Source organism: Canis aureus, chromosome 24 (assembly GCF_053574225.1).
Source record: "Canis aureus isolate CA01 chromosome 24, VMU_Caureus_v.1.0, whole genome shotgun sequence".
NCBI lineage: Eukaryota > Metazoa > Chordata > Mammalia > Carnivora > Canidae > Canis > Canis aureus.
In genome coordinates this window covers 15,540,038-15,559,336 of record NC_135634.1, presented here as the reverse complement: position 1 = coordinate 15,559,336, position 19,299 = coordinate 15,540,038, and the positions used below count along the sequence as shown (strand labels likewise).

Genomic DNA, 19,299 nt, shown 5'->3' with positions numbered 1-19,299 from the left:
CAGGTCTAGCAGATTTTAAAACATACCATTTTAAAGAATATTTTACTTATTTTTCCCAGTGTATTTTGAAGTGTTAACCTCAAACATTAAAAATCTAAATGTATTTCGAATTGTTCTCATCTTAAATATATAATCCTTCTGAATATAACTAAAGCTGTAGATACTAATATATCTCCGCCTTCTTTACTGTTTTCAGTGAGGGTGTGGGGGATGTTATTTCAGAAGGACCCATGGAACATTTAAGCAAGGGCAAGTCCTTTGAAGGCCTGTATTTCTAAAGCCTATTCAGATCCTGAGTAACTGGAGTGATAATGCTAAGACCACACAATGGAGGCTAGTCTTTACCATAATACTGAGCCACTTGTGTGCTGGCTATACAAAAGTTTCCCCAGTGGTAGATTTTCACTTGGTAATCGGGCAGCAGAACAAATATAGTGAATCAATTATTTCTATTTGCAGCACACACTCAAATGTCCCAGGGCCAACCTAACTGTAAACACCAATTACTTGCATGTCCTACACAGAAAACAAAACCAAACACATAATCTAACTTTTTCACAGAAAGAGATCAAATACTTGAGATATAAATTCACCTATTTCTCATTTCTTTATTTAGTTTGGCCACACTACTAGGACTGATTCTAGACTAAAAGATATTACAAACCCAAAAAACCTCAACTGCATCACAGATTTCATTCTGAGGGTACTAACTGTAGATCACTTACTTGAACCTCCTGGTCCTGGGCAACCTACATTTTAATAACTTGCAGGATATATTAGAATAATTGTTGCATGGGGCTTGGCTTAATTAATCTCAGCAGGGTTCAAGGAAGGCCCATGAAGTCAACAGGAAAAATGTCCTTCATATGTTCCATTATTAAGAGTGGAGGAATTATGTCACCAAAAAGACAGGTATAGAAAAGGCCACAGTCATAAATCAAAACCAAAGTACTTACACATGCTGATAAGAGAGAGACATGTTCGTCCAGAGGAGGAAAAGAAGGAATAAACTTACTAACTTGGTTGTTTGGTGCAAAGCAGAGGTTCATCAATAGTTGTCAAATTAATAAAACAATGAATGAAGGTGAACTTAACGTGTGTGACAAGATAGGGCAGGCAAAAAGATTATATACAACCTTTCAAGTAATGGTTAGAAATACATAATTTATGACAGAGTGACATCTAGATCCTAGAAAACAGATCCATGCCAAAGAGAGACCAAGTCTAAAGATTTATTCCAGGATTGAAAACTGGCATTTAGGTACAAATGATAGATTAGAGCAGGTACAGGAGGGCTGAATGGCTCAGCAGTTGAGCCGCCTGCCTTCAGCTCAGGGCCTGATCCCACAATCCTGGGATAGAGTCCCGCATCAGGCCCCCCACAGGGAGCCTGCTTCTCCCTCTGCCTGTGTCTCTGCCTCTCTCTGTGTGTCTCTCATGAATAAATAAATAAAATATTTTTAAAAAAAGATTAGAGCAGGTACAAAATAAACTGGATTCAGGTCCCAACTCTGCTGCTTACTAACTGAGTGACCTTGGGAAAGCATTAACCTCTCTACGTTTCAGTTGCCTTACCTGAAAAATGTAGGCAGTAGTGGTACCCAACTATTATGTAGTTCCCATCCATATTGTAAAGCATTGCTACCTCATGACTTTAGAATCTGGTTATACTCCAAAAACCCAAGTTCTTCCATATAGATGTAGGAAATGGTGCCCAATGCTGGGCAGGCTGTGGGAGGGGACATGCTCTGTTTACAGCATGATCCTTGTATTCTTGCAAAGAGAGAGCTTAGAGAATTAGACATGGAGATCCACTGCCTTGGGCTATGTCACCTCTCACCTCCCAGAACAAAAGAGGGGACCACCAGGAGACCTCCAAACCAACAAGCATTTGACAAGCAATAAGTATTAATCAAACTATTGAAATGGCTCACTTTCTCCTCCTGTTGCCATAAAACCATCAGAGCCTCCACCAGGCCCTCTGCTGAGCAAGAACAGACTCATTTCATCCTCACAACAGCCGATCACAGTGAATCCCAGATTTCATTGCTCATGGGAAGCTGCTAAAAATTCCAATGCCTTGGTCACACCCAAAATCAATGACAATATTTCGGGTGGCAGTAGGCATTAGCTTTTTTAAAAACCCCTGGGTAATTCCAATATGCAGCAAAGTTTGAAATGCTTACCTAAGGGCTGGGTACTTTTACTACATACATTTTTCACATGAAGCGATTGAGGGACAGACAGGTTAACGCTTTCCCAAGATCACACAGCAAAGTCACGATCTGAACTCAGTTTGACTACTGTCAACACTAAGAAATCACGTCAGGCAGAGGTGTTATAGAAATTATACAAATCACTTGTGTGCAATGAAAGAAATAGGGTGGGTAGAAGGAACTGTGAGTATGTACATACACTAGGCAAAGAAATGCAGGAAATGAGGATGGCTGTGGACTCCAGGAAAATCCTACCCAATACAACCAGGGAGGAACAGAGTTTCCACTTTCTGAAAAGATTATCATGTAGCCATGAAGATGAACTGTTTAGGACCTCTGGAAAGCACATGTTCTAGAACAATGGTTCTCAAACTTTGGTCTTCTGAAACTCTCAACAGGTCTGAGGAAAGCCCTAGAATTTGCTCTTCTAACAAATCCCCAAGTGATACTGAGGCACTACTACTGCTGTAGACACACCGTTAACAGTCATAAATGATGAGCGAGGAGCTATAGCCATGTAGAAGTGTTTCAGAGTCCCTAAGGTCACCAAGTGGAAGTCTGTCTACCCACCTCTGCTTATTCAATCTGCCTGAATCTGTCTTACGCCTCCCTCCATCAGCTACTTCCCCAACCTGCTCATCCCCTTCAGCCCAGGCTGCAGTTAATTCCTCCTCCAGGAAGCCTTCCTGGACCTCTTGTGTGCTTCCTCCCCATAAACTGATCACTACAAGGTACAAGTTTCAAGACTTTCCTTTCACACATCTACCTCTCCCACTGGACAGGAATGTGAGCCTCCTTGAGGACAGTGGCTGTTTCTGACAACTTTCCATCTTCAGCATCCAACCCAAGACCTGGCACATAAAAGGGACACAAAAACTGTGCACATGTGAGCATGCCATCCTATCAGGAAGGGTGGAAATGAAGCAAATTTCTGAAGTAAAGCTGGTTTTCTCGTAGCCATAGATGGCCCCCATGTATCAACTGAATGTGTTTCAAAGTACATGTGTAAGTTGTTTTAGGACTCGGGACTCATTCATCTCTCTCTGTATCACACATGGTGGTTAAGTACTAAGGCCTGACCTCAGAAATGTGTTTGATGTGACTGAATTGTAACTTTAACACTCAAGTACAAGACTCCTCACTGTTTAGATTACATAGAATGATAACTCTACAAAAGACTGTGATCAAAGTTCCAGTACTAGGAACGCATCTCATTCCTGGCCTCCTGCCCCTCTGTTGTAAGACAATAAAATCATGGGCTTGCCCTCCCCTTGCACCTGCTCTACATGATAAGCATTAGTCCCAGTTTCCCACTTTCCTGCAGGCTGCCTCCCTCCACCAACACTTTCCAGTCTGGTCATTTCAGACCTGTGTTCTATTTTTCTCCAAGGTCAGCTTGCGACAGAACAAACTTTGTCGTGGTATTAATGGAGGCTGGGGGGCAGACTAGCTGCCCCTTTCTTCCAAATTAGCCAAACAGAATCCTCTCTGAGCTCCCCCAATCTGGCTGAATCCAGGGAGTGAGGATGGGAGGCAGGGGAGGGTGCCAGTCCAGATCTGGCAGGCAAGAGTGCTTGAAGATATTCTGAGTCCAGCACATGGTCCCTGAAATTACAATGTTTGAGTTCTCAGTTCTTCCACAATGACACAGAGTGGTCCTACTGCAGGGAAATGGGCAGAGGTTATATCCGACCAAGAAATCAGGTCCTTTAAGGTCCTGGGTAAGATGAGGTAACAGGTCTACGACCAGGACATTTGCACATTAGGACCACAGGATGGGGCTTTACCTGTATCCACAAATCAGTGCCATCAATTAGAAACATCTAACATTTTCTTTCCATTCCCGGCATTGCCACAGCTCCCTGGTGCCCTCTCAGGCAGTGAGAACGTGCCATGTGCACCCCCAGTGAGACAGGCAGGGATGGGACCTGGAACTTCCATCAGCCCTGGCCCCTCCCCTCGTGCTGCATTGGCAGCTCAGCAGGCAGGAACCATCTAGTTCAGAAAAGCCTCTGTGAAAAAGCACTGTGTGAGGGAGTTACAAGCCACAGAAGAGAGAGACACATGGAAGCATACATCCAGATCTCCTGCGCCAGGCAGCCCTGCACTCCAATATCATTCTTGTCACTTACTCTGGGGATTTGGCCACAGCAATGTCCCTCACCTCCATTTTTTCAACTGTGAAAGGAGACCAGGAAAACCTAATTTGCTCTTCCATTACAATGATCCTCATCTAAACTCTTGCCCTCCCCGTGCACCTGCCCTACACGATAAGTAATAGTCCCAGTTTCCCACTTTGCTGCAGGCTGCCTCCCTTCCCCAACAGCACAGAACACAGGTAACTATTTGAGTGACTGTTCCCTCAATTCTACCAAGGATGGAACCTAAGAACTTAACCACACTTCTCTTTCTAGAAGCATCCAAGAGAAATTAATTACAGACAACATATACCTCAAGGCATCAGGGTTTAATTCAGTCAAGAAAGACTGATACAAAATGAGTTGAGCATCATGGATAAATAATACCCTCCAGGTTCCCTGAGGGTTCCTGGGGGAAGGGATTAAATAGACAGGCAGGAGCTGGGAACTAGGAAGGCATGGGTGGAAGTCCCACAACAAGAAAAGGTGGAGAGCATGGCAGAGCCAACACAGAAACAAAAACTAACCTGACACGCTCTCCCCCTTCACTTCTGTTTCATTTCAGATGCAAAGATGAAGGAAATCATGTGACCACTTTGTACCTAATGCATTTCTTCTGCAAATGGAAAATACAATTAAACATTACAGCTACTGATCTTCAAATTGCCATGTATTATATGATTTGCCTCTAGAAAGCAATGTACGTTTGGTGTTCCTTCCTAATGTTTTGGAAATAACAAAATTACTTCTTCCTAAAACCTCTGAATTTATACTTCCGAGATTTTATGATCCCATTTATGCCATTACGTATCTCAAAAGCAAACATTTTTAACTGTTTGGCTTTTAGACATAAAAATAAATAAATAAACCACCAAGAAAACCACGGACGATTTCGGTTTTAAATGAATCCTTCCAAAGCCTCTTAGTTCAGGAAGGGAAGAGGAAAGAAGGTTCATTGTTTTCAGCAGCAAGCAGAGAGGTCAACCCACCAAGCTGCAGGGTGAGGCATGAAGAGCCCTGGCTGGACCAGAGATCAACAGATCTGGGATCTAAGGCCAGTTCTCCTGTCCTTTGGAGAGGAGACTGCTGTTTTCCCTTGGATGTATCATTTTACTTCTTTGGGTCACAGTTTGCTCACCTATGGAGTGTAAGATCCCTTCCAGTTATCAAAGTATAAAACTTTACGTACACTTTGTTTCAGTATCTGCAAAGGGGGGAATATTTGACTCAAACTTTCAGAAGGTGAAGACCAACAAGGAAATATTTGAACAAGGCTTTAGGGTTATATAATGAAACAGAAATAAAACAAGACTCCTAAAATCCCAGGGCTGTCAGGGGGGGACCAGAGAGGTTTGGCCAGCTAGCTAAAGTGAATCTCAACTCTCAATGCACGGGAGACTGTTGGCAACGGTCTTTCTTCCAGCTTTCCCACAGCTAAGGGGACCAGTGTATTCCCTTCAGGAAGCAGGTTGGAAGTGAGCTTGAATTGACAGTCGGCCAGGGCAGTGTCCCCAGTCTTCCTGAAGGACATTAGGCTTTCCCCATACCCTGTTCTACAGGTATAGCTATTAAGCCCTCAACTGGTATAAACTGCAGACTAAATAAAATGGGCAATTAATGACCTCATTTCCAAAGCCAAATCCCAGCCTACATCTGAGTCCAGAAGTTCCTACAGCACAGAAGCTCAGCAGTCATAAGGGTTCCACCACTACAGAGCCATGAGAAAATGGGCCTGTTACTTCTCTCAGCCTCTCTTGTCCCATCTGTAAAATGGGAAGAGTAGGAGTATCTACATTTCAGGTATGTGAGTAGGATTAATGAGGTATTATTGCATGTAAATCTCTCAGAACAGTGCCTGGCCCAGACTAAGTGTTTGATTAAATACTTTCATACTGGGATCCCTGGGTGGCGCAGCGGTTTAGCACCTGCCTTTGGCCCAGGGCGCGATCCTGGAGACCCAGGATCGAATCCCGCGTCGGGCTCCCTGCATAGAGCCTGCTTCTCCCTCTGCCTGTGTCTCTGCCTCTCTCTCTCTCTCTCTGTGACTATCATGAATAAATAAATAAAATCTTAAAAAAAAAATAAAATAAAATAAATACTTTCATACTGATATCCACAGCAACATAATTCAAGAACTATGTATATGATCCTAGAGCAGATGAGAAGGTCGTGAAACCCAGGGCAGTCCCGGGGAAATGCAGCGGCTCCCTGCCTCCACCTCTTGACCCTTCCAGACAGTTTGAAATTGAAACATGTCTGCAAGGTAACTGAGGACTGATAGAAAAAGAAGAAAAGGAACCTAGGGATGGTTGTGGCAGGGAAAAGTCACAACCAAAGGAACAAGGTGTGCTGTGAAGGCAGCAGCAGGCTGTGCTGGGGAAGCACCTGTCAAGGAGAAGTAGGTAAAAGGCAAGAAAGCACCACGTGGGAGAAACAGGGGAGAGAAGGAAGATGCCCGCACACCTGGAGCACAAAAAAGTAGATAATCAAACTGGGTGAAAGGAAGATGGCAAATCTGGGGGCCGAAGGAGGTAGATGAAAACGACAATATGGGATAAGAAATAGTCACATAAAACTGTAAAGGATGTGGGGGCAGAGAAGGAGGTTTGGCAGCATAAGAAGGAGCGCCTCATTAGCAGGCAGCCACAGAACAATGGAGTGAGGAGGTCTGCAAGTTGGGGGACGTGAAGAGAAAAGGTGCATTTGTTATGAAAGGTGGAAAAATAAAACGGAGTGAGACTTCTGTGGCCCTTGTCAAGGGAAAGGGAAGACCTGGAGATCTGAGGGGGGTTATGGGGAAGAAAACACCGCGTAACACAGAAAATGAGATGAGCTGCAGAGAAAACCTTGGTGGGGGGGGGGGGGGAGGGGTTGGGGTGGGTCTTGGATAGCCTTGGTAGTAAGTGCTAACTAAATTCTAATTGTTCTATTATTAGCATTATCATCCAAAGCTGGGAAGCAGTTCACCCAGAGAGCCGTGCTTGCTTGGTTTGCCTCGCTTTTCTCGCACTTGCAGGGAGGGGAAATTTGCTCAGGCGCGGCGACTTCGCACAGACGGGTGGCCGGCGGCACAGGTCACCTGAGTTCCCCCTGACGCGGGCAGCGGGGCCGGCTGCTACCTTCCCGGTATGCAAATTAGTATGCAAATTCCCGCACACGTCAACCGCAGCTGGAACCAAACCGCCTCCGGCCGTGCCCGCCGAGTCAGAGGCGACCGACACCGGGTCCTCCCGGCTGCCTCGCGAAACGAGACCCAGCGGGGACCCGCGGAGAAACTTGCTTCCAAAACTAAGTCCTGCGACCGCCTGCCCCGTAGGGCCGCAGCTGCGGCGGCTCCGGGCGCGCCTCCCGAGGGCGCCGAGCCGGGACGGGCGGGAACGGAGGCCGCCCCGGGCGCCCCGCGCGACCTCGAAGGCCAGGCCCGGCGGGTCGGGAGCGCGGGGTAAAGTTTCAGGGTGATCCCCGCACGGGTCGTGGGGCAGACGGCCTGCTCCAGGAGCACCGCCCGCACGCGCTCCCCGGGGCCACGGCGCTGGCCGAGCCCGGGACGGGGACGGGGACCGGGACCGGGAGGGAAGGGGCGGGGAGGGGAGGGGGCCGCCAAGCCAGCACCGCAGGGCACCAACAGGTGGGCAGCCCGGCGGCCCCGAGAAGCGCCCAGGAGGACGCGCAGGGCGTCCTCGGGCTTCTGGCCGTCGATCGGGGCTAATTCCCCTCCGGGGGCCCCGCGAACAGCCCCGGCCGCCGGCCCCAGCCCCGCGCGTGCCCCGCACAGCCGCGCGCCCAGCGGCAGCCTCACCTCGCGCGGCCCCCACTCGGCGGAGCCTCCGGAGCCAGTGGATACGAGACGGGGCCGCTCCCGGTCTCGCGGAGCTCGGAGCACGCCGGGCTCCCTCGCAGGAGCCTCTGCCCCGGTGCGCTGCCTCCCGGCTGGCGGCGGGCGGGGCGGCCGCTAGAGAAAGCGCGCCGCCGAATCCCGCCTGCGCCGCGGCCGCCCGGCTCCCCGGGCCACGCCCCCGCCCGCCCGGGCCACGCCCCCGCCCGCCCGGGCCACGCCCCCGCCCGCCCGGGCCACGCCCCCGCCCGCCCGGGCCACGCCCCCGGCCCGGCTCTCGGGCCACGCCCAAGCCACGCCCCCAGCCCGCCTCTCCCTCTATCCCCCGCTCCGGAGCGCTCGCCATCCCCAGGCCACGCCCCCGGCCCGGATCGCGGTCCGCTCAGGCCACGCCCCCGACCGGGCGCTCCCTCCACGCCCCGGGCCCTGCCACGCCCCTCGCCCCGCGACCCCACAGAGGCCGTCGGTGCCAACAGCCCTGCTGCCCCATCACCCTCCCAGCCACTTCCAACCCCCTACGGCGTCCCCCAACTCCCATCAGGATGTCCCCCCAGCCACGCCCCTGGCCCTGCTACACTTCCCCCAACTCCCTCTCTTCTTGCCCTCAGCTACACCCCCAGCGACCACCCCACACCACTACCCCCGGCCCGAACCCCCTTAGCCGGGCTCTCCCCCTCCCCCACCACCACCCCAGTCTCACTAGCCCAGGGTGGGAGGAGCCGCCGCGTCGCCCAGGCAACTCCCCCCCACCCCACCACCACCAGTCCACTCACTCTCCCCCACCTCGCCCGGGCCTGGAGGTCACTTTAGAAGAAGGAACCCAAGCTGTGCGCATTTCTGAGCAAAGGAAATACTAGGGGAGGATTTTTAAACCCACCCTCCTCCCCGGGAACTGGGGCGAGTCTTAGGTACCGGTCAGTGAACCCACTCAAGGCGCTACCACCTTTTCGATGTGGCCCAAGGGTGATCAGTAATTCGCATGAAAACCACAGAGGAAAGCAAATCCTTCTGTGCTAGGATGTGGCCCCAAATACTCTGTAATTGTTTACATGCCACTGATGAAACTTACAAACATATTCTTTTTCAAAATGCCAGTTTTGGGTGATTCATTTGAATGGTTATTATGCACAACACTACTCTAAACATGGGTTACTTTTATAATCAAAAAACCATACAACTATTTTTAAACTAAAGAACATAAAAGGACTAAATTACCCAATGAAGAGTCAAAATTAATTTTATGTATACTTTTTTAAATAGCCAAAAACTATTCTGTATGATATCAAATGGTGGACACATGTCATTATACATTTGTCAAAATCCACACAAAGTAACTGATGTATGCTTGTTCATCATAATATATCAATATTGGCTCATCAGCTGTAACAAATGTACCACACTGATGTAAGATGTCAATAAAGAGAAACTTGGGGTGGGGAGTATACGAGAACTCTCCTTTTTGTCTGTAAACCTAAAACTGCTCTAAAGAGTCTATTTGTCCCTGATACCTGTGTTCCTAGGCAAGTCTTTTGCCTGACTTTCAATATCCTCTTCAGATTGGTTGGAAAATACCAAACTTTAGCCAGTATAAAAATCCTGATGTCTTAGCACATGCAAGTGCTTAATATTGGTTCCTGTCCTTAAAAAGAAATACATTTTTTAGTGTTTTAGTAAGAATCTTGAGCTCCTGAGATGAAAGATACTAACTTGTTGGAGCAAGGCAGGATGGTTCAAGAGAAACCTCATTGATAAGACATGGGGGGATTCAGCACTTGACACTCAGCCCCATCACTACCTATAAGCATTAAGTGAATAAATCACCAAACTTCTCTGCTTCTGATTTTCCTAATCAGTTAAATGAGAAATCTGGACCAGCGATCTCTGAGTTTCATTCAGCTTCCATCACTGCCAGGGGAATCTTGGTGTGGCTTCTGAGTAAAAAGGCCGAAGTCTCCCATAGTGACCTTTCTCTCTGCCCACAGGACCAGCCATCACTCACTGCCCTGCAAACAAAGCTGACATCTGCATTCCACCCTCCTCACAAAAGAGAACCTCCGGAGGTTTCTTTGAACTTTTTTTCCTCTCCATGATCTGCTGCTACCAGACTCTGACTAGCAGCTGAAATTCTAACAGTAGCCAATCCACAGCTTTCACCAACCAAAGATTCATCGTAACACAACCGACGCTTTCTGCAGAATGCTGTCCAGGGATAGAAACTACCATTTCTCACCAAGTGTGAGGTGCACATTTTTTTCTTATTTAATTATGTCTCCAGGGGCAGCCGGGGTGGCTCAGCGGTTTAGCGCCGCCTTCAGCCCAGGGCCTGATCCTGGAGTCCCCGGATCGAGTCCCACGTCAGGCTCCCTGCATGGAGCCTGCTTCTCCCTCTACCTCTCTCTCTCTCAATGTGTCTCTCATGAATAAATAAATAAAATCTTTAAAAAAATTATGTCTCCAAAATTATAATGTCTATTTCTGTTACTATATATTGGACACTTAATATGCTGATTCATTTACATTCATTATCTCTTTAAAGCCTCAAGACAGCAATTCCCCCCCCCCCCCCCCCAGGTACTATTATTATTCTTGTTTTCTAGATGGGGAAACAAGGTTCAGAGAAGGTGGGCAGCCCCGGTGGCGCAGCGGTTTAGCGCCGCCTGCAGCCCAGGGCGTGATCATGGAGACCCGGGATCGAGTCCCACATTGGGCTCCCTGCATGGTGCCTGCTTCTCCCTCTGCCTGTGTCTCTATGAATAAATAAATTTAAGAAGGTGAATGAATTGCCTAAGGTCACCCAGCTGGGAAATGATGCAGCCAGGCTTTAATTTCATGCTCCTGCTTTTAAATGCCATAAAGAAGGCTGTAATGGGACTTCCCCCCAGGGTTTCTGAGGAAGCATTATAGTGCTCCCTCTGCCGAAAGTCCCCACTCTTGAGGGGTTTTTCAGGAGAACAAAGGAGGAAAGTGCTCTGGACAGAATGTTTATCCCCTGCCCAATAGTCTCATATATTGAAGCCCTGAACCCCAATTAAATAGTTTTAGGAGATAGGACCTTGGAAGGTAATGAGGTTTAGATGAAGTCATGAGGGTGAGGCCCCCTGATGGGATTAGTGCCCTAATAAGAAGAGAACTCTGGTTCTCTCCTCCTTCTTCCTCTCCCTTGGGAGGACACAGCAAGAAGGTAGCCAGTTGTAAGCCAGGAACTGGATCCTCACCAGACACCAAATCTGATGACTTGGTCTTAGACCTCCCAGCCTCCAGAAATGTAAAAAATAAATCCTGCTGTTTAAGCCACCCAGGGTGATCTTTTGTCATGGCAGCCAACCGGACTCATACAGAAAGGAAACTCCTATCTCCTTGTTTTAGACTTTTCTTTTTTCCTTTGAGGAGCTTCCAAAATGTAACCCTCTGGCTTAGGGCCTCACCCTCTACTGCGGAAGGAGTTACCTGACTGGTGGGTGAAATCCATTGGTCCATCTAATTTATTAATAATTTATTAAAACCTTTTCACTCTTCTTGAACCTCTCAACCCAGACTACTCCAGGAAGCAATCTGTGGTCGATGTCTCTGCCTCAGAGCCAGATTGTCACCTGGATGGAGGTACCTGATGGCCTACATCTGGCTGGGGGAACGAGAGGGGCATGCAAAGAATATTAGCAAGAAATTTCCACACAGATCCAAAGTCACAGTGTCTCATTGTCTTCATCAGGAGTATCACGGACATTTTTATCCTCATCTGTCAGTCTCCAGGGTCTTGTTTCTTAATTGGTTGTGAAGGTGGGAAGGGGAGAAGAGGCAACTTGGCTGGGCCACAGTTACCCCTGAGGAGGAAGGTAAAGCCTGAAAGAACATAAGCCCCTTCCACTCCAGCCCCATGGCTCTGGGAAAATTGTTCAACCTCTCTGTGACTTTCTTCTTCTCTGTGACATACTGTGGTGAAGATTATGTGATAATGTATGTCAAGTCCTAGCTTACTGTCTGGCACATGGTAAAATGCTCAATAAACGGTGGCTGTCATTATTGATCAGAATGGATAAGAAGGATGTGTGGTCTTTTATTCCACTTTATCAGAGAAGACATCTCTCTAATCTAAGCTTCCTAGGATGAAAGAGTACTGCTTGGTATTCATCAAATTATTTGGGCACCTAAGTATCTATTTGGGGGAGGGTAAGGAGTGTCCAATTAATCTGAGCAGAAAGACAAAAGCATTTTCCTTGTCCTTTGCCCAGGAACCAGGTCCAGCATGCACTTTGCAGTGCACACCCTGTATGCTCACCCAAAAGGATGCTGGAGGAATCTGATGGATCTGGAGGGAATATGATTGGCAAAGCAGCCATAAAGAAGAGAAGAGAATGAGCAATAAAATCACGTCCTCAGGGGCACCTGGGTGGCTCAGTGGTTGAGTGTCTGCTTTCGGCTCAGGGCATGATCCTGGGGTCCTGGGATCGAGTCCCAGATCGGGCTCCCCGCAGGAAGCCCATCTCCCTCTGCCTATGTCTCTGCCTCTCTCTGTGTCTCTCATGAATAAATAAATAAAATCTTAAAAACAAACAAACAAACACGTCCTCAGTGTTTTTTTGTTTTGTTTTTTTTGTTTGTTTGTTTGTTTTTTTACCAGAATCCACAGGAAGCCATTACTTTGGACAGCGACTCCAGGTTTCAAAGGTGTACATCAAAGGCTAGACTGAGGAGGGGACTTTTCAAAAGTGGTTTTCTACATAGTCTTTCTCTTTGCCTCAACCAACCAACTCCTGAAGTCCTGTCTTCTTTATCAAATTGCCATGATTGATACCCTCATCTATTAAATTTTGCTTTATCTCTCTAACCCCGGGTGCCCCTAACCCTCTACAGGATGTGATCTCTATGCTGGTGATGGGGCACTGGCTCTGGAGGCAGGCTGAGCTGCCAGAGTATACCCTGTTCACCTCTCCCTAGTTGGGTGGCCTTGGATAAGCTCTTTTGAACCTTAGTTTCTTCATCTGTAACATGGAAATAGTAATATGTGCCGCATTATGGTGGGGAATTAAGCGAGATAATCTCTGTGAAGACTTTAGAATTGCCACACCTACAGAGAGTATGTAATACGAATGGCTGCTAAGACTACACACACAGGCAACCCCAGGCCTGCCTGGTAAAGGCCAGTCTTTCTCAAGTTCACTTCATTGATGCCTTCCCTGACCTCCCTAGGGAGGGTTTATTACTTTGTATTCCATGAGACCATAAGACCTCAGATACATTTCTATTTTAGGGCTAACCAAAGAGATTATGAACTCCTTGAAGCAGTAAATACATATACATATATTTTTTTAAATTAATAGACTGGTTTTTTTTAGAGCGGGATTTGGTTTACAGAAGAATTAACTAGAAAGTTCACATACCTCCTTATTCTCATGCCCAACGGTTTCCCTCCCTATTAACATATGGCATCTGTGTGGTACATTTGTCACAATTGATGAGCCTATACTGATACATTATTATTAACTAAAGTCCATAATTTACAGCAGGGTTCACTCTTCCTATTAAATAATTCTATGGTTTTTGACAAAGGCAAGATGTCAGATATCCACCAGCACAGTTATTGCACAGAATAGTGTCAGATCTCTAAAAATCTCCTGTGCTCCACTGTTCATCTCTCCCTCCCCTCTAACCCTGGCAACCGCTGATCTCTCTACCATCCCAAAGTTTCACCTTTCCCAAAATGTTATATAGTTGGAATCATACAGTATGTAGCTTTAGCTAGCATTAATTACTTATTTTTTATTTTTTTATTTTTATTTTATTATTTATGATAGTCACACAGAGAGAGAGAGAGAAAGAGAGGCAGAGACACAGGCAGAGGGAGAAGCAGGCTCCATGCACCGGGAGCCTGAGGTGGGATTCAATCCTGAGTCTCCAGGATCGGGCCCTGGGCCAAAGGCAGGCGCCAAACCGCTGCGCCACCCAGGGATCCCCTAATTACTTATTTTTTAAAGATTTATTTATTTATTTGAGAGAGAGAGTACTAGGGGGAGGGGCCAGAAGGACAGAGAGAGAGAATCTCAAGCAGACTCCATGCTGAGCACAGAGCCTGACTCGGAACTAGATCCCTGAGATAATGACCTTAGCTGAAACCAAGAGTCAGATGGTTAACCAACTAATTGCTTCTTTTATCATGGCACCTAAGACTTCAGACACAAATTTGTTTTACCACTGATCAAAGACATTATGACCTCCTTAAGGGAAGAAATTTTTTTCTTTTACTGTATCTATTTACTTTGGGATCTCCCACCACACTAGATATATAGTGAGTACTAGGTCTTCCATAAAATAATAATACATAATTAGATGTTATTATATTCCTTAAGGTATATTACAACTTGAAGAATGAAAAAATTTTTTTAAGAAAAACCAGTTCCGAAATTTAGGGTTCTGACAGTCTAGGCAGGCTGCCAGTTCTTTTTGGCTGATTTTTATAAGTCCCATTAAAACAATAATTCTTTTCAACTCCAAAATTCTAAGCAAACTCCTAATAACCACCATAGCCCACAACTATAATTTGAGATGAATCATGTGACCTATTTTGAATTTCAGCTCTGACCAAACTCTTCCATTTTAAAATCCAAGTTAATTGTTCCCCCACCCCACCCCTGACCACCACCACCCCTCACTGACTTCAAAAGTAAAGGAGAACAAATGGGAGAGAACAAGATGATTCACTGTTCACTTATAAGTAGCCTTTGAATAATGAGGAACAAGTTAAGGAGACAGTTATAGTAAATCTTACAAGTTTCCTTCACAGTTCAGAATATTAACTAAGAAATATTCATAGTACATCTCTAGACCTGCATGGCAAGGGAATATAAATAAGTGGATGTGGCAGGAAAAGGAACTATAATAATAAAACCATATTCATAGAGGTTTAAGAAAACAGTGGTAAAGGCACATACTGATCAAAGTCAATTAGACTCTATGCTTCAGGCACCTTGGACTTACTACATTGCCTAAGACATACAAAATGCTCCCTGAACATTTTTCAGAGTTAACTGGTAATGTTTACAAGTAAGTAATAAGACTAAGATGCCTCACCACCATTATGTTAGCCGCCATTCTCTGAGCCAGTACAGGTAAAGTACTTCGGGCTTTACCTACATCTTTTCTTTCTCTCTCTAAGTTTATTTATTTATTTATTTTAGTAATCTCTGCACCCAATGTGGGGCTCAAACTGATGACCCTGAAAGAGTCACATGCTCTTCCAACTGAGCCAGCCAGGTGCCCCTACGTCTTTTCATTCAGTCTTCAGAGTGAGAGCACAGGTTTGGTATAAAACACAACTGAATTTGAATCCCACTGCTGTCACTTAGTAGCTAAGTTACATAGAATGAGTTACTTTATATCTCTTAGTCTCCAATATTTTAAAAAATTAGGTATAAGTTACACACTGTGCAGTACATACATAAATCTTACATGTATAGTAGGATGAGCGTGTGTGTGTGTGTGTGTGTGTGTGTGTGTGTATGTGTTGGACCAATCCTAACACGATCCTCTATGATGCCTGCCTCTTGATATTTGTGTCTTTAAGCCACTGTCCCACTGTAGACAGAATCTGCAATTTTCACTCAACCAATAGAAAATGGCAAAAGTGATAGGGTATCATGTTATATAAAGACCCTATCCTAGCAGACTGGAGGGGAACACTCATTGCTGGCTTGGTGAAGTGAATGGCCCCGTTGGAGAAGCCCATGTGACAAGGAACTGTGAGCAGCCTCTAGAGCCTAGGCAGTGAGGGGGGAGGGGTGTGGTCTCCAGCCAATATGTCAGTCATACATCTGCTAGGCAGTAAGTTCTGCCAGCAACCTGAATGAGCTTGGGAGCAAGTTCTTCTCCACTCAAGCTTCTAGATCAGAATCCACCCAGCCCACATCTTGACGAGTTCAGAACCAAGGACCCAGCTAAGCTGTACCCAGATGTTTGATCCATGGAAACTGAGAGAAAATATCTATATATTGTTTTAACCCACTAAATTTGTGGTCATTTGTTTTCATGTCACAGAAAACTAATGCAATATCAATGTAACCACAAGGTTGATCAAAAGATTAGAACATCTCCAGCACCTCATGTGCGCTCCCAGTTAGCAATGCCCGCTGCCCCAGGGATAAAGATTATTCTAACCACCATCACCATAAATGAGTTCTGTTTGTTTTTGAACTTCATATAAATGGAATCATGCAGTATGTATTCTTTTGTGTCTAATTCCTTTTACTTAACATTGTATCTGTGAGATTAGTCCATGTTCCATGTAACAGTAGTTCATTCTTTGCCATTGTTGGATAGTACTCCACTGTTTGAATATATCATGCCCTATTCTACTGGTGACGGACAATTAGGTTGTTTCTACTGTTGGTTATTATGCTTCTATGAACATTCTTGAGCATGCTTGTACTAGAAAAAAATTATACTTTTTTGAGTAACATCCAGGAGTGATATTGCTGGGTCATGGAGTCTGCACATGTTTACCTTTATTTGGGACTGCCCAACATTTTGTCAAAATCAGTTTACATTCCCACAAGTGATATAGTAGAACTTGTGGGTGCTCCACCACCCTCATTAATGTTTATTATTGTCTTAGTCTCAAAAAATAAGGATAACAACAGTATACACTACCTAAAGTCATTGTGAACATCAAGCAAGAACATATGCAAGTGTCCTCATATAATAGAACCCGTTTGATAAATAATAGATATTTATTTCCAGTTTGCTTTTCAGATCACACAGGTAAAGGGGATGGGCTGGAATTTAAACCCCAAGGAAGAAATTCCAAACTTCATCTTCTTTCCACCATACTTCCATTTGGTCACTTCCCAGACATTTTTCATGGGCATCAATCTCTACATATGTTTCAAAGTTGTCTCTTTTTTAAGACTCCCTTCTTCTACATAGATCCGCAGGAAGTATGTGTTCTTTCTACACAACGTAAAAGTTAAATAGAGCTGCACCCTCACAATGTGGAGGACAATTGCAATTTCTTTTACAGAAAATTCTCACACTCTTTATTGCCATTTACTGTGGGCATTCCTTCTACTAAATATCTTCTGTTGAAAGTGGCCTTGGCTGCCTTGATGATTTCTTCATCTAAAGAGCTTACTTTATGGTTACTTTATGGTTAGTCTTAAATTGTCAACTCCTTCACTTACCTGCTATATACTAATAGACCTCTTATTCTATTACTTCTTCCTTGTTTACATGACAAGAACAAGTTCTAGTCAAAAATAAAGGCAGTGAAATGGAATATAAGCATTGTGTTGGGGAATCCCTGGGTGGCTCAGCAGTTTAGTGCCTGCCTTTGGCCCAGGGCATGGTCCTGGAGTCCTCGGATCGATTCCCACATCAGGCTCTCTGCATGGAGCCTGCTTCTCCCTCTGCCTGTGTCTCTGACTCTTTCTCTCTCTCTCTCTCTCTCCCATGAGTAAATAAATTAAAAATCTAAAAATAAATAAATAAATAAATAAATAAATAAATAAATAAATAAATAAATAAAGGATTGTGTTGGTGGCAGCAAGGGAGAAGCTGGCGAGGTAGGCTATATAGCCCAAAGACAGGACAGTAGATGGACAATGTGGTTCCCACATCAGAGGTCCCCAGACCAAACAAGGATCTACTTGAAAAAATCCCAAAGACACTCAGGGTGGTCTAGCATCAAGGCCCATTTGCCAAAGGGCTAATGTGTTTGTAATGCAGTGGAATGTTATAATGTCGAGTCAATGTTTGTGGAGGAAAAAATGCAGATGAAATAAAATCAGATTGAGCATACCATCTAGGGAGGATGCCCCAGTCTCAACTCAGAGAATATAATTAGACATGAGAACAGATGTAATACAGATTTTTCTTTTCTCAGACACATATTCAGGATTGCTTTTTTGTTTTGGTGTTGCCTTTATCATATTCAACTACCTTGGGTATGGAAATTCATAAAAGTTAGTGATGAAAAGAGTATTATAATTTAAAATGTATAAATGAGGGCGGCCCTGGTGGCCCAGCGGTTTAGCACCACCTACAGCCCAGGGTGTGATCCTGGAGACCTGGGATCGAGTCCCACAACAGGCTCCTTGCATGGAGCCTGCTTCTCCCTCTACCTGTGTCTCTGCCTCTCTCTCTCTCTCTCTCTGTGTGTGTGTCTCTCATGAATAAATAAATAAAATCTTTAAAAAAATAAATAAAATGTATAAATGATAAAGAACACAGAGAATCAATATGCAGGCCTGAACTCTGGGATAGGAGAAACAAAACTGTTTCAAGACCTATAAATTCCTCCAGGATGGCTAAATTCTACCAAACATTTAAAGAAGAGTTAAGACCTATTCTTTTCAAATTATTCCAAATAAAAGAAGAGGATGGGAAGCTTCCAAATTCATTTTATGAGGCCTGTATTACCCTGATACTGAAACCGGATAAAGACACTACAAAAAAAGAAAACTACAGGCCAGTATCTCCGATGAACATGGATGCATAAATCAACAAAATATTAGCAAACCAAATCCAACAATACATGAAAAAAATCATTTAACATGATCAAGTAGGATTTATTCCTGGGATGCAAAGCTGGTTCAATATCTGCAAATCAATCAATACGATATATCACATTCATAAGAGGAGGATAAAAAAACATATAATCATTTTAATAGATTCAAAAAAAGGTATTTGACAAAGTACAGCATTTATTCATGATAAAAAAAAAAAAAACCTTCAACAAAGTAGGTTTAGAAGGGACATACCTCAACTTAATAAAGGCCATATGTGAGAAACCTACAGCTAACATCATACTCAGTGGTGAAAAACAGCTTTTCCCATACGGTCAGGAATAAGACAAGGATGTCCACTCTCACTACCTTTATTTAACATATTACTGGAAGTCCTAACCACAGCAATCAGAAAAGAAAAGTGAATAAAAGGCATTGAAATTGGTAAACAAGAAGTAAAACATGCACTATTTGCAGATGACATGATACTGTAAGTAAAAAAACCCTAAAGACTCTACTAAGAAACTATTGGAACTGATAAATGAATTCAGTGAAGTTGCAGGATGCAAAAATCAATGAACAGAGAAATTCATGCATTTCTATACACTAATAAAGAA

The 19,299-nt window shown here is 44.9% G+C and overlaps 2 protein-coding genes across 6 annotated transcripts in view; one reads left to right on the top strand and one right to left on the bottom strand.

Annotated features, from left to right (window-relative positions):
• The window catches only part of SPATA13 (spermatogenesis associated 13), a 143,503-nt gene extending 135,189 nt beyond the window's left edge, over positions 1-8,314 (bottom strand). For all 3 annotated transcript variants that reach the window (XR_013362919.1, XM_077868378.1, XM_077868380.1), the window contains exon 1: positions 8,154-8,314. The gene's annotated coding sequence lies outside the window, so the exon portion shown is untranslated. The remainder of the gene's footprint in view (positions 1-8,153) is intronic.
• Positions 7,420-12,699, top strand: LOC144295827 (uncharacterized). Of its 3 annotated transcripts, none has more exons than XR_013362921.1 (2): positions 7,420-7,796; positions 10,172-10,613. XR_013362921.1 is itself a non-coding variant. In XM_077868383.1 (2 exons), exons 1-2 carry the CDS (start codon positions 7,483-7,485, stop codon positions 12,543-12,545), a joined length of 441 nt encoding a protein of 146 aa, XP_077724509.1. In that variant the 5' UTR covers positions 7,420-7,482; the 3' UTR covers positions 12,546-12,699. The 3 variants fall into 3 exon arrangements, 1 of the variants encoding a protein (XP_077724509.1); XM_077868383.1 differs by lacking the exon at positions 10,172-10,613 and adding an exon at positions 12,419-12,699; XR_013362920.1 differs by lacking the exon at positions 7,420-7,796 and adding an exon at positions 12,419-12,699 and having other exon boundaries at positions 8,737-10,429.
• Positions 12,700-19,299: the final 6,600 nt, after the last annotated feature.